Here is a 15,967-nt window from a genome sequence, read left to right on the forward strand (position 1 = left end):
CGCTAAAACATCTGTTCTCCCCTTGAGAGCCCTCTTGTGTCCACCTCGGTGTCAGCCTTCGAATAAGAATGAAAGGTTAAATATACCGACTACTTGGAAATAAAGAAAAAAATTACATTGATTACACCAAAAATCCCCAGAGTTTTTTCGTATGATTATGACCTCAATTTTATGTATGGTATATATAAGGCATCATTTGCGGGCATCCAAAAAGCTTGAACTCGTGACCACGTAATGACCGTCACCTAGCCCCTAGTTATACTCGAACCCGTAACCGCATCACTACCGTCGACTGGGACCTCTACCTAAACTATGACCCCTGATCATATCAAGCACTAAAATCCCAATACCTGATTTCCCCAAGATGGGTTTCTATGGTCTTATCCCATCATAACATATGAAATGTATGTGTTCTTAGGTCCGTTATCACATTCCTAGTCCTTTAAATCTACCTATGAATTTTTGCAGTTTTAGTCAAAAACCTTAAACCTAAAACATTAAAACTTAAAACCCTTAAACCCTAATTTTAAAAATATTAAAAACCCTAATTTCCCTTTTTCTCTCCCAAAATGACTTATTTTCCTAATTTTTAAAAAAAAAAAACGACATATCCTCTTTATTTAGCACCAAATTGGTTTCCATAAAAAATTATAATATCCTTTTAAGTCTTTTTAAAATTAATCCTATTAGAATTATTGATTTAGTCTAAAGCTGATCATGGGTCGGGCCGAACCGAGGCAAAAAGTCTAGGTTTGGGCTCGATCTACCCATATTAAAATCTTTTATATAATTTTTATACAAAAATAAATTTAAAAAATATAATACATCAAATACATTAAAAATATTAAAATAATTGTTTACCAACAAATTAAAAATACATTAAAAAATATTTATGCTTAAATAACACTAAGATATATACAACTTCACAAGTAAATGCCTTTAAAAAAATAGTAAAATTAACAATGAAACAAAATTTATACAATATTTAAATATTAACAACAAAATAGTAGTAATATAATAGCGAAATTATAGCAAAATAGGCCTGAGTTGAAAAACTTACCTAAGACCCGATCCTTTTAAAAATTTATCATTATCATTTTGTCCAAACCTATTTTAGAAACCTTTATTTTTACCAAAAATTTTCCAAACTTTTTGGGTCAGTCCTATTCGCCCTGTCTAATTTAGCCTATATTCAATTTCCTCCTTTGCGTTTGCTTTTTGTTGTTTTCTAAAAATTCAGCCTTTCAAATTCCAATTAAATAATTTGTTGATATTTTTAAATTTTTATTATCTTTTCGACTTCAGCCATTTATTATTTCGTCATCACTTGCAAAATAGAAGAGAGAAACACCATATTTCCCATGGCTTCGGTGTGGGCTTTTCTCTTGCTCCTTTCTTCTCTCTGCGTGAAGCAGTCAAGCAGCATCATTTCGCTGGGATCTTCGCTTTCCTCGGCCACTCAATCCATCCCGTGGCGTTCTCCTTCTGGTCGCTTTGCATTTGGCTTTTACAGTCAAAACGGTGGCCTTTCTGTTGGAGTTTGGTTAGACGGCAGACGAAAGAACGATAACAAAGTTGTATGGACAGCAAATCGTAATGAGCCGCCGCTCACTTCGAATGCAACTCTGATATTAAATGGCAAAGGTGTGCTTCTTTCGATCGCTGTGAGCGGAGAAAAGAAATTTATTGCTAATCCAAACAATTCGGATGTCAGTGTCTTCTCTGCCTCCATGCTAGATTCAGGCAATTTTGTGCTCTACAACAAAGACAATCATACCATTTGGGAGAGTTTCGATAATCCTACTGATACCCTTTTAGGAGGTCAGACTTTATTAACTAATCACAAGTTGATCTCCAGTTCATCAGAGAATGATCACTCACCTGGAAGGTTTCATCTTACCATGCAAAGAGATGGGAATCTCGTTCTATACCCTCTAGAGTTCGAAGATTCTCCTCCAAATGCCTATTGGAGCACAGATACTTTTGGGAAGAACTTGTCGCTCAGCCTTTTTCTTAACGCCACAGGCCTCCTCGAACTCATCAACAACGATAATTCGTCCATCTACGACACAATTAATCGTTGCTTTTCTAAAGAGCCGACATACAATGACTACAACGAAAGCAGCAGCAACAACAACAGTACTGTTTTCAGTGCAAGCCTTGATGTTGATGGGAATTTCCGGTTATATGCTCATCTGTTTGAGCAAAATGGTGGGTTTCACACTTATCTACTGTTGAGGGCGGTGTTAAATTCCTGTAAAGTTAAAGGTTTTTGTGGTTTCAACAGCTATTGCACATTTAATGATTATCAACCCTACTGTGCATGCCTTCCCGGGACTGATTTTATTGATCCTCTTCAGAACAAGCTCGGCTGCAAGAGAAATTATTCTGAAGCACACTGTAAAGGAGGGAAGGCCAATATACCCTTTTATAACATGACTTCAATGCAAGGTATTGTATGGACTACGGGCATATTTTACAGTAAAGAGCAACTGTCCAAGGATGCGTGCAGCCGAACATGTTTGGAAGACTGCAATTGTGAGGCAGCACAGTTCGAGAATGGGATTTGCAGGAAACAAAAGCTTCCACTCAGGTATTTGCTACGAGATCCTGGTGCCGGAGAGATTTCTATAGTTTTATTGAAGGTGGGAATCAAAAGCCTTGAAGCAGACGACGACACTGTTCTCTCTGAATTAAAGCTACCCAAAGTCTTAATCAAACGGAAAAATACGACGGTGCTACTACTTCTTTTAACTCTCAGTTTTGTTGCATGTTCATGTGCTTTGCTTACAATCTCTGGTGTATACATTTATAAATTTCGAGTTCTAAGATACAAAAGGCTGTTGGAACTTGGAAATTTGGGCCTAACGGAAGAGCTTACGTTGACATTGTTTTCTTACAAAGAACTAAAGAGAGCAACAAATGGGTTTAAAGAAGAATTGGGTAAAGGATCCTTTGGAGCAGTCTACAAAGGGTCTTTAAACAGAGGAAGACAGTTGATTGCAGTGAAGCGACTGGAGAAGTTAGTGGAAGAAGGTGAAAAAGAGTTCCAAGCAGAAATGCGAGCAACTGGTAGAGCTCACCACAAGAATTTAGTTCGACTTTTGGGATACTGTGTTCAGGATTCCAAGAGGCTATTGGTGTATGAGTACATGGGCAATGGCTCCCTTGCAGATCTACTTTTCAAGTCAACAAATCCCCCAGATTGGGATGAAAGAACAAGAATAGCCCTGGATGTTGCTAGAGGAATCCTCTATTTGCATGATGAGTGTGAGACTCCAATCATTCACTGTGATATAAAGCCGCAAAACATATTGATGGATGATTTATGGAGAGCTAAAATTTCGGACTTTGGGATGGCAAAACTGTTGATGGGAGATCAAACAAGGACCTTCACAGGCGCAAGGGGAACTAGAGGATACGTGGCACCAGAGTGGCAGAAAAATACTCCAATATCAGTGAAGGTTGACATTTACAGTTACGGAGTTGTGCTGTTGGAGACTCTGTTTTGCCGACGGAACTTGGACCCCAATGTATCAAAACCAGAGGAGATCCTTCTATCAACTATGGTGTATGGATGTTTGGTTGAAAAGGAGTTGGATAAGCTAATGGTTGGTGAAGAAGTGGATAAAAGAAGCTTGGAAAGAATGGTGATGGTGGCACTTTGGTGTATTCAAGATGAACCAGCTCTTCGTCCTTCCATCAAGACTGTAGTGATGATGCTGGAAGGGATCACTGATATATGTATTCCTCCATGTCCAACTGCTTGCTTCATCTAATTCAAGTGATGATCCAACAATCAATCATTTCACTCAAAGTATATGTGTAAGTTGTCAATAAAATAGGTAAAATGATTCCTGTAGTGTCCTCCTATGATATGCTTGGGATTATGTACTGGTTTCTTAGTATGAATATTCAGTTGCATTATGTTTGTTATTATGAATATTCAGTTGCATTATTATTACTCAACCATATATTAATGAAATGGTGATTTAAGTATGATTATTAAACACAAAGTATGAAGAATTTACCTATAGGAATAGATTATCCAATTGTAAGAAGCAGTATCGCAGTATCCAGTTGATGAGTTTATGTAATATTCGTAAAACTATTACTTGCCTACAGTAGATAAGTTTATACAGTAGCTCCATGTAAATACTACAAAAGCAAATACAATATTGATATACACTAATGGCCACATATAAGGGCGGGTTTACGACCCTAACCCGGCCTAATGGACTACCATCAGATAATTGGATAGTGACCTATTGGACTAATGGGTCATTTTGTCACATAACAAACTTTTGAGTTGGTAGGCTCTAGTCTGGGCCTTTATACATAGACCAAAACATTTTTGGGCCTAATTGAGTTTCATCTAAGCTAGAAAATAATTCTACTCAATGTTTGGCCTTATGGAATAAATTATGAATACAATATATTAATATTCAATAGGAAATTTTAAATTATTATATACTTTTATATTTAATTAAATATATGTTAATTTTTATATTTATAAATTTATTTTTTATTATTTAAAATATAATTAATCATTATAATTAAATTAAAATAAAAAGGGATAAATTACTAATATAATAAGCTAATACTCAATGGAAACATTAAATTATTATACCCTTTTGGATATAGAGCAACTTCAAAACTCGTGACCAGAACCTACCCTTTTAATGAGTCTACAAAATGTGAAAAATTAATTACTGAGCTCGATCCGATAGATACCTTGAAAAATTAAAAAAAAATAATTATTACAAAATTTCAAAACTATTTGACCCAAATCAATTAAAATCCAAAATAATTCATACAAAAAGCCTCAGCCCATCAACAGGTGTGCTCCCAACCCAAAATAAAACAAATCCAAAGATAATTCGATCCAAATCCGCCAAACCCACCCGTTTGGTTGGAGGAGACCCGTTCTTCTCCTTTGCTTCCCTTGGTGCTTATGATCTATGGCTTTATTCTCGAATTGAAGGAAAAGATCAATGGCTCCAGCAAAGAAGGGAAAAGCCAAAACCCAGAAAGCTGAATCATCGCAGCCCTCTGAAAATGACTCCAAGTTCCCATCTTCAATCCGCTCGGTTCCTCCTTCGTCTGTTGCCATCACCATCCACGCCAAACCCGGCGCGAAATCTTCCTCCATCACCGGTCCGCTACTCTCTCTCTTTTTCCCCACTATTTTCTATTGAACATCCTTAAGTTTGTTATCATTCACGATCCCTATTCTTTACCTTAATGGGTTTTTTCTTTTCTTTTCTTTAAAACTTTGGGGTCAGCCCAGATTTCAGCGACGACTCTGTAGGGGTCCAGATTGATGCGCCTGCCAAAGATGGTGAAGCTAACGCTGCACTCCTTGATTATATCAGCTCGGTCTGTTCTTTGCTTCTTTTTTTCCTCAAGTTTTTTGCTTCATTGATTTTTTTTCCAGGAATTCAGTTCGGTTTCTTTGCATGAATATCTTGTTAAATATCAATATAAATTTGTAACTTTTTTTTTATCTCCTCTATTGACTCCAAATATGAAACTCATTTTCCAACTAGGTAGCTAACATTACATTGCTATAGTCATAATTTGGTGAGATTGAATTCTTATTTTAAGAAAATGAACCAATTTATTAGGAAACCTTGAATTGTACCTACCCAATTAGAAATCACTCAGCCTCCTTCTCTAAGTTTCCTATTGCTAAAATATCAGGGAGAAAGAACTATTCCCTGAGAAAAAAGTTCTATTGGCTTAATACCAAAATCTGCTTACTGTTCTAGGAGCATTTGCCTGCTATATTGCTTGCATCCCTGAATTCAAGGGTTTCACCTAAAACTTCCAGTTCCATTAGGCTTCCACTGTAATCATCCTATCAATGATAGAAAAGATCAGCAACTTTTAGTTTTTGAATTATTTAGTGTACATTCATTTTGTGTAGGCGTCACATGTGTCATTCGTTGTGTCCATCACAGTTCATTTAGTGCAGGATGAGAAGAGTGTGTAAATATCTTGGCTTGGAAAAAGGTTTGTAGCACTGAGGAAACAAGTATTGGACTAATTAGACCACGAATGAGATTAAAATATTGGTCCGGAACTACATTAGGTAATATAGATCCATGAATCTGCCCAAATACCCAGGATATGTTTACTTGGATGCCATTGATGATTGTGACTGTGAGCTTTTATTCTTCTCGGAAAATTAGTCTGTATATGTTCATCTTTACTGCTTATATGATTATACAAAGTATGCATCCTTTTCTTCTTCCTCATAGCAGTTAACTTCTAAATAGTTCACACACTATGTTCTTTAAATTGAATTTGTTGAATGATTAACTGGTTTTAGAAAATGTGCCCATGTTTCCATCCCTGATTCTTATAATAATATGTACGCATCTTCACTGGAGTGGATAGTCATATGAAGTGCAACTTTTTGTCATGGATGATGGTTGTCATAGAAATCTGGAGTCATTTAGACGCTGTTAACCAAAAACTTCATATTATATTTCTCCATGAAGTATTTTGCTCTTTTTCAATGCACTGTCTCCCTTTTCATTCTTCTTAATACTTGTAATTGTTCCCATATGGCAGGTTTTAGGGGTGAAAAGAAGGCAAGTTTCAATAGGTTCAGGCTCTAAATCAAGAGATAAGGTGGTAGTTGTTGAGGAGATCACTCTACAGAGTGTATTTGATGCTTTGAACAAAGCATCCAAGTGCTAGCGATGGAGAGACACCTTGTGAAGTGCTAGTTATTGTAAGATGGTTAGTTCAAGCCAGGGATGATACTTGGTTGCTTCCTTGATTCAACTTGAGAATTCTCGTAAAACTCAAATAGTGGGAGTTGCCTTATGGCTCGTTTCGCTTGTAAAACAGTCATCTAATCAGGATAGTAGTGGCAATCATGATGCATGATGATAAATTGTGTCTACACAATCGTTGACAACCTTCACTGGGACTGAGGTACATGTATTACGAATAAGAAAAGGAGAAGTCATCTATCATTGATTTGATCTTGAGGCTACGCTAAACTACAAATAATTCGAGTATATATATTTAGAAAATTCAATTAAAAGTTTATCGATGAATGCTGGTCAACGCCCATTCAACGTGGGTCAATGTTTGATCAACTTCACTCAACATTCGACCAATAGATGGTGTTTACGTGGATTTTTTGTCATGTGTTGCTTATATAATTAAGGGTAGGTTTGAATGGACGGTGCGTTTACTTGTGATTAGTGTAAAAATAGTAGTGGCGGTGAGATTAGATACTATAACAATATTGTAACATAAAACAAAAGATAAATTAAATGCACTGCACCTCACCGTCTATTCAAACCCTTATCGATAGTTAATAGTTGATGGATGGAAATGCCAAAAAGAAGGAAAAGAAAAAAGGTAAACTGTCTGATTAAAAAATGGATGTTTTTGAAAATTTTCTATCATGTTGTTATGATTTTTCTATCATGTGTTGGTATATGATTAAATCAAGACATCTTATTTATTGAGAGATATACTCAAAAAGAAAAAATAGTTTAGATAATCCTCGACAAAAAATAGTTTAATAAAAAAATAAACTAATTATGGTGTGTGTCTATTTTAGTCAGCTAGTTTTAAATTTTTTTATTTTATTCGCAAACATTATTGAATTTTAATATTTCGATCACTCATTCATTAAATCACCAACGAAAATGTTTTTTTATTGACATAATAACAAATTTAGCTTCTCAATGTTTACAAATTTATTAATTTAGTCTTCATTCTAATTTTTTTAACAAATTTAACCACCAATTTTACAAATTCAGTCAATTCAATATTGATTCCTAAAATGTAAAATATAAAAGAAAAATATTTTTCTATCAATTTAGTTGTTGTAGGCAGACAAAGAAAGGCATGGGTGCGCAAGTAGTCTTTCTTCTAACATGCATGAATTTTACATTGTTTAAAATTTCTAATTAATTCTACTTTTTTGCTGAGAGATGGGTTGAGTTTTCAATGAAAACGAAAATAAAAGGGCGAAGGCATAAGATGGTAGGGCAGTCTTGATGAAATAAGGAAATTGAAGGAATACAAAGAGTTGAGAGAGAGAGAAGAATGAGCGACCGGGAGAAAAGATGAGTTTTAGGATACGCTAAAACGTTTTAGAAAATTATTGTTTTAGTCCCTCATCATTTAGAGTTTCTATAATTAATTTTTAATTCATTTAATTTAGAGTCTGACTACAATCTTTGGAATTCAATATTATATATTGAAATATCATATAGTGAAATATATCAAAGCTTCAGACCTCCGATGTTTAACTTTAAGTTTTTGATCAATTTAAAAATATACATCAATTATCCATTACTCTAACTACTAACGTAATGGAATGATTATGACATTAGACCAATTAAACTGGGTCTATATACGAATGGTGTAGTAATTTGAAGAGAATTTATCAATTGTACATTTCTCTAATTAGTAACGTAATTTAATGAGTTATGACACTAATTGTATAATTATTGATCTAATTGAATGGATCTATGAATGAAGGTAATGACATTGTAGTGTATAAGTATTTTTTAAAATATTGATCAATTGTAGATTTCTCTAATTACTAGCGCAATCAAATAATCTATGACACTAATCATACAACCAATGATTCAATTAAATAAACTGTATAATTAATTGTACAATCATTTGTCCAATTGAACCGGTCCATATAAACACAATATTGAGGATACATGATTGGAATTCAATACTATATAGTGAAATATATCAAAACTTTGGACCATCAATGATTAGTTTTAAATACTTGATCAATTTAAGAGTATTTTTCAATTATGCATTGAACCAATTGAATCGAGTATATGAATGTACTGACATTGTGGTGCATAAGTAATTTGAAGTGTATCGATCAATTGTACATTTCTATGATACTAACATAATTGAATGAATTATGACATCAGTTGTAGAATCATTGATCTAATTGAATAAATCTATGTATGAAACTTATGACATTATAGTGTTATAAGTGTTTTTAAAAGTATTTATCAATTCTATATTCCTTTAATTACTAGCAAAATCGAATGAATTGTCACATTAATCGTAGATCCAATGAACCAATGGAATAAATTGTATAATAACTCGTACAATCATTTATCCAATTAAATCAGTCCATGTAAACATAGTGTTTAGTATAAATGTTTGGAATTCAATACCGTACAGTGAAAACTTTAGACCATCAATGTTTAATTGGAAAATTTTGATCAACTTAAGAGTATTTATCAATTATGCATTCCTTTAACTACTAACAAATTTGAATAATTATGATATCGAACCAGTTGAATCGAATCTATATATGAGTGTATTAACATTGTGTTGTACAAGTAACTTGAAATGTATTAATGTATTGTATATTTCTTTAATTATTAATGTAATTGAATAAGTTATTATATTAATTGTACAGCCATTTATCTAATTGAATGAATCTATGTAGAAAGGTAATAGCATTGTAGTGTATAAGTATTTTTAAAAGTATTTATTAATTGTATGTTCCTCTAATCACTAGTGCAATTGAATAAATTCTGACATTAGTTGTACAGTTATTGATCTAATTGAATAAATTGTATAATTAATCATACAATCATTGGTCTAATTGAATCAGTCTATGTAAACTCAACATTGAGTATACATGTTTAGAATTCAATATCATACAGTGAAATATATCAAAACTTTGGACCACCAATGTTTAATTTCAAATGTTTAATCAACTTCAGAGTATTTATCAATTATGTATTCCTCTAACTGCTAACGTAATTGAATGATTATGACATTGAACTAATTAAATTGAGTCTATATATGAATGCAGTAACATTGTGGTCTACAAGTGATTTGAAAAGTAATGATCACTTTTACATTTCTCTAATTTTTAACGTAATTGAATGAGTTATGACATTAATTGTACAATCTTTGATCTAATTGAACGAATCTATGCATGAAGGTAATTACATTGTAGTGTATAAGTATTTGTAAGAGTATTGATCAATTGTATAATCCATTGTATAATCATTAATCCATAATTGAATTGGTCCATGTAAACACAACATTGAGTATACATATTTGGAGTTCATTATCATATAGTGAAATATAGTAAAACTTTGGACCACCGATGTTTTATTTCAAATTTTGTATTAATTTAAAAGTATTGATCAATTATACACTCTTCTAACTACTAACGTTATTGAATAATTATGACATCAATTATATAATCATTGATCCAATTTAATGAATTATACAATTAATCAAACAACCATTTCAATCGATGTATAAATGTAATACCATTGTAACCAATGAGTAATTCTCGTGGATCATTTTAGGTTTAGGTCATATTAGGTTATGATTATTTCTTATTTAATCATTCAATTTTCATTTAATATAAGGATTTGTGTTGAATTAGATAAGTTTAAAATTAAGTTACTTGCATGATTTAGAGTTGATTATTAAAGTCAATAAAGTCTAATTTATTAATTTTAAAATAAAATTAAATCAAAGTTAGATAAGTTATTTAATTGGTTTAAATTAATTATAAAAGTAATAATTATCATAAATAATTTTGAAATAAATATAATAAATTATTATAAATTTAGATTAATTAATTCATAATATATAAAACCATAAAAAGTAAAACTTTTTTAATAGATAAAAACAATTATTGTTATTTACATTATTTTGAAATGTTCATGGTAAATATTTTATTGTTAATAATTTTTTTAATCTAAAATTTTAATGTTTTTAGTTAATAACATTATTTTAATTAAAAAAATTTAGGATAAGCATAAATCAGTTATATTTTTAGAATTTAAAACATAAGTAAAAAATAAAAAATAAAAAATTGTCAAAATAAATTTTTAAATAAATTAGAATCAAAATTAAATTAAAATTTTTCAAAGTAAAATAAAATAAAAATAAAAATATTTTTTTTGAGATTTTGAAATATATCAATTTTTTTTTTGAATTTTTCATCATATTTTGATAATTTCTCTTCACTTATTAATTTTACTTGAGAATAAATAGATAAAATAAAATTTTTATCAGTATTTATTGTTTTTGAAAATTTTTTTCTCAAGACCATATGATATAAGTCGAAATTGCATATTTTATTATAATAGACAATAATAATTATATTTAAAAATTATTAAAATAAAATAAAATTTTAATTTATAAATATTTTTTATTAATTTTTTGAGAACATTTACTTAATTAAGTTTGGGTCACTTTCAAGTTTCATTCAAAATTGATAAATTTATACTATTAGTATATCAACCATATGTGAATAGTAAATCAATTGTAATTGGAAGGGATAATAAATTAAAATAATGTTTATAATTTAATTTGATAGGACCACTTTTTTTTCTTTTGACAAATGGGTGGAGAAATTTTTTTTTGGGTATAGTTATGGGATCTTGTTGGTATGATTAGAGGCGTTCAAATTTCAGTTAAAATCGAATTAATCGATCAAACTAATTTAATTTGATTAATTTATTGGTTAATTGATCTAGTTCGGTTGGAGATCAATTAAATTTTTTTGAAAATTCAATTAACGGTTAATTCGGTCCAAAATTAGGTAATTAACCGAATTAACTGAACTTAATAAATAATATTATTTATTATATATATTAGGCTATTACTAATTTGGTTAATTCGATCAAATGAATATTATCAATTTTTTTATATTTTATCCTTATTTTAATAAAAAACACAACATATAAATTTCAATTAAAACTAAAATATTTCGATTTGATTAATTTCTTTTGAAAAAAATTTGGTTCAATTAATGGTTAAAGAATTAAAATTTTTAATTAATTTAATTAATACTAATTTAGTTCGATTAACCGTTTAAATATCCTAAATGTAATTATACTCTAATTTCGATCAACCACATTTCTCAAAAAAGTTAATTTGGTATCATTCAAGGTACAGGTGTCCATGGGCTGGGCCGGGCCCAACAAAAAATTTCAGCCCGCTTCCTAGGCCCGGGCCCGGACCGGCCCGAAATATGGGCCTGAGATTTTTCTCGAGCCCGGCCCGGGAAAAAATATGGAACCCGAGCCCGGCCCGGCCCGGCCCATTTTTTAATTAAAATTAAAATTATATTTTTATTAAAATTAAAACTAATTGTTATTAAAATTAATTGTTATCAAAATTAATTATTATTAAAATTGTATCAAATTATATATTTTTTGTACCAATCAACATTTTATAAAATCTAACATTTAATTATTATTAAAATTGTATCAAATTATATATTTTTTGTACCAATCAACATTTTATAAAATCTAACATTTTGTTAGTAAAATTATTAATTGTATTAATTGTTACTAAAATTATCAAATTATATCAAATTATTAATTATTAGTTGTTACTAACATTTTGTTAGTAAAATTATTAATTGTTAATTGTATTAATTGTTGTAACAAAATCTAACATTTTGTAACTTAAAATAAAACTAAAACTAGTATATTTTAAAAATAAAAATATATATATTTAATATATTTTCGGGCCGGGGCCGGGCCCGGGCCAAAAAATCTTGCCCGAGGCCCGGCCCGTTTTCTAAACGGGCCTCGTTTTTTTGCCCAAGCCCATATTTCAGGCCTATATTTTTACCCAAACCCTCCCATATTTCGGGTGGGCCGTCGGGCCGGGCCGGGCCGCCCGGCCCATGGACAGGTCTAATTCAAGGTTATTCTGTATTGCTTTTGTGAAACTCAATATAAGCTTTTACATTGAATTCCCATCTCATTAGATAGATGTCACCTCATATTTCGATAAAAAAAATACATATAAAAATATAAATAAATGAATATTCATTTTCTAAAATTTATTTATTAATTTTTTTTAAATCTACAAAGAATATTTCAAAATTTCCCTTTTCTATTTTTATTTTATAAATAATTAATTATTTATTATACATTTAGTTTTGTTCCTTAGCTCTCACCAATTTTGTTGAGCACTAGGCACTACCTTCGCCTACAACTACCGATACCAATAACCCTTATTTCGAATTAGAGGTGATCATAGGTTGGGTTGAGTTTGGGCCGAGTCTCAATAGAATTTTAAGCATGTTTTCCAGGCTCGAGTCCGATTCGAAAAATGGGCCTAAAATTTTGCCTAAGCTTAACCTGGATAAAAATGCTAAAACTTGAGCTCGACCTGACCCGCTCATACTAAATTTTTTTATATTATTATTATTTATATAAAAATGAATTTAAAAAATATAATATATCAAATAAACTAAAAACATTAAAATAAATGTTTTCAATAAATTGAAAATAAATTTAAAAATTATTTATACTTAAATAACACTAAGATAGATGTAACTTAGCAAACAAATACCTCTAAAGTAGTAGCAAAATTAACAATAAAACAAGTGTTATACAATATCTAAACAATAACAATAAAATAGTAGCAATGTAATAGAGAAACAACACCAAAACAGTGACAAAACATCAACAAAAATAGTGAAAATAATATCAAAAAGCAACAATTTTTTTTTTTTTACAAATTCGTGTCGGACAGGGCTTTTGACAGAAAAAGCTTACCCAAAGCCTAGCCTATTTAGAAAACTGGCTTCGCTTTTTTGCCCAAACTCATTTTTCAAGCCTATAGTTTTGCTCAAATCCTCCTTTTCGAGCGGGCCTTTGGGCTAGACCGAGTGGTTTGACCCATAATCAGGTCTATCATCGATTTCCACATCTTTCACCATTGTGCCATCCAACTAGGAGTCAATAATGGAGGGGTCTCCAAGACTTCATTATCACATGTATACCCCCAATTGTGCCTGTCCTCAGATTGTAGTTAGAAGTGAGCATTCGATCGAATCGAGTGAAAAAATTTCAAGTTGACAAGTCATATTTTATCATCCTAACTCGATTTAACTTTTTTTTTTCAAATTGAGTAGAGTGAAATGAAATTCGAGCCGAACCGAGTGAAATTGTTCGAGTTAAATTAAAAAATTGAACATGTCAAATTGAAATCTTGTTATAGTATAACTAATTCAATGTTAGAGCACATAAATTTCAAACCATACATATTTCAACATAATAAAAAAATAAGATATTTTAGTATGATAAACTTGAATTATTAATTAACTTATTTAGGTCCCAATATTATTATTTTAGAAAATTTTTAAAAAAATTAAAATTATATATTCTTTATATATGTTTCAAAATTTTTAAATTTTTTTAAAAACATAAAATTTGAAATTTTATAAATATTTTGAATTTTTAAAAATTATTTTGAATTTGTTTTGTATTTTTTGTTGGGAGAGAGAGACCAATTTGCTCATTTTTAAAATTGACAGGGATTCAAAAAGGTATTTACACCAATCTATTATTTAGATTATTCGAGTTATTATAATTGTAAAATTCAACTCGATTTGAACTCGAAACTCAAATTACTTATTCGAGTTGACTCGAATAACTCGATTCAATTAATTTAAAATTTGAATTTATTTTCGATTTTTTCTAATTGAATCAAGATCTGCTCATCCCTAATTGTGATTTTTGAACCAACTTAAACATGGTGATCATTAATGTTGAAAAAAAAAGGAAAAAAAATTAAATATATTTAGGTCTTCTTTATAGCTTTTTCCCCCGAATTGTTTTATTTATGAGATTATTATTGTAATAAAAGAATTCATGTTAGAAAAGTAGAAAAATGGGCATTCATTTATTTATAAATATTTTATTTATAATTTGTATGTATTTTTCCAAAATTTTATATCTTTTAATCAAAAATAAACTTTTAAATATATATTTAAATTTCTTTTATTTTTGAAATTTTAAGAATCAAAATTTAAAAGAATGTGTAAAGCTAAGGATTAAATTTGTTGAATTTTTAAAATTAGGATCAAATTGATAGAATATATATACTGGAGAGCTAGATTTGTTATTATGCCAATAACAAAAACGATTTTTTTTGGTGATTTAACGGGTGAGTATTAAATTTTGATAATGTTAGTGACTTAAATAAAAGTTTTTTAAATATAAATGACCAAAATAGAAATATTTTAACAGTTAAGTGATTATTTTTAGAATTTATCCAAAAGAAAATATAAATATGGTTTAAACGCCAATTAATCGTCTAAAATACGGACCATAACTTAATTTCAATGCAAGACTAAAGTCTTGGTCAACTCGTCGTACCTATGGAAGTTAATAAATGTGGGATTTTCTTTTTGAGAAAATATAAGTGGTTTAGTTTTGGTCACATTATCAGTTTCTCTTTCTTCTCATGCTCGACTTTTGTCAATATTTTGGAACCACTTGTGTTTGTTTAAGGTTAAATTTTGCTCCTAGTCCCTGTACTTTGTGAAAGTTATGAATTTAGTTTTTGTAATTAAATTTGATCAATTTTAGTCACAATACTTTTCAAATTTTAGAATTTTAGTCCTAACCCAAATACTATTAGTTAAATTCACTTTATTAAACTCAATTACTAGTTCTATACTTTGCATGCTATGGCAGATTTTATCTATATTATCCAATTGGATCATTTCAACGTTCTATATTGTTCGAATTTTAAATTGTCATTAATCCGTTACTTGGATTAGTAGTGAGTACTATATTCAATTACACATATGATAATGTATTCAACACATATGATAATGTATTCAACACATCAGATTTTGAAAATAGAAAAATTTTAACTTAATGAATTAACAATAATCATTTGGGGAGGATTGAAGTTTTAAAATTTGAAAGGTATGGGGGCTAAAATTGATCAAATTAAAGTATAGAGACTAAATACACAACTTTCACAAAGTAAAGGGACTAACATCACAATTTAATCTCTGTTTAACGCACCCCTGAAAGAAACATTCTTCTGAAAAGTCCTTGCAAAACAAGGGAACTTAAAAAGTGGGAACACATCCATCTTGTACTCCGTTGCTTGTGCCTCTAATGGTGAAAACCTTATTGTTTAACAAGTTCGAAAGTTCATA

At 30.2% G+C, this 15,967-nt stretch overlaps 2 protein-coding genes across 2 annotated transcripts; both read left to right on the forward strand.

Annotated features, from left to right (window-relative positions):
• The first annotated feature begins 1,307 nt into the window (after positions 1-1,307).
• Positions 1,308-3,943, forward strand: LOC107959459 (G-type lectin S-receptor-like serine/threonine-protein kinase LECRK1). Its single transcript, XM_016895524.2, has one exon. It carries the CDS (start codon positions 1,362-1,364, stop codon positions 3,777-3,779), a length of 2,418 nt encoding a protein of 805 aa, XP_016751013.2. The 5' UTR covers positions 1,308-1,361; the 3' UTR covers positions 3,780-3,943.
• Positions 3,944-4,848: 905 nt separating this feature from the next.
• Positions 4,849-6,998, forward strand: LOC107959460 (UPF0235 protein C15orf40 homolog). The gene is made up of 3 exons (XM_016895525.2): positions 4,849-5,157; positions 5,291-5,379; positions 6,580-6,998. The coding sequence occupies exons 1-3, from the start codon at positions 4,995-4,997 to the stop codon at positions 6,706-6,708; spliced, it is 381 nt and encodes a 126-aa protein (XP_016751014.1). The 5' UTR covers positions 4,849-4,994; the 3' UTR covers positions 6,709-6,998.
• Positions 6,999-15,967: the final 8,969 nt, after the last annotated feature.

This window comes from Gossypium hirsutum, chromosome D04, assembly GCF_007990345.1.
Source record: "Gossypium hirsutum isolate 1008001.06 chromosome D04, Gossypium_hirsutum_v2.1, whole genome shotgun sequence".
In the NCBI taxonomy this organism is placed as follows: domain Eukaryota; kingdom Viridiplantae; phylum Streptophyta; class Magnoliopsida; order Malvales; family Malvaceae; genus Gossypium; species Gossypium hirsutum.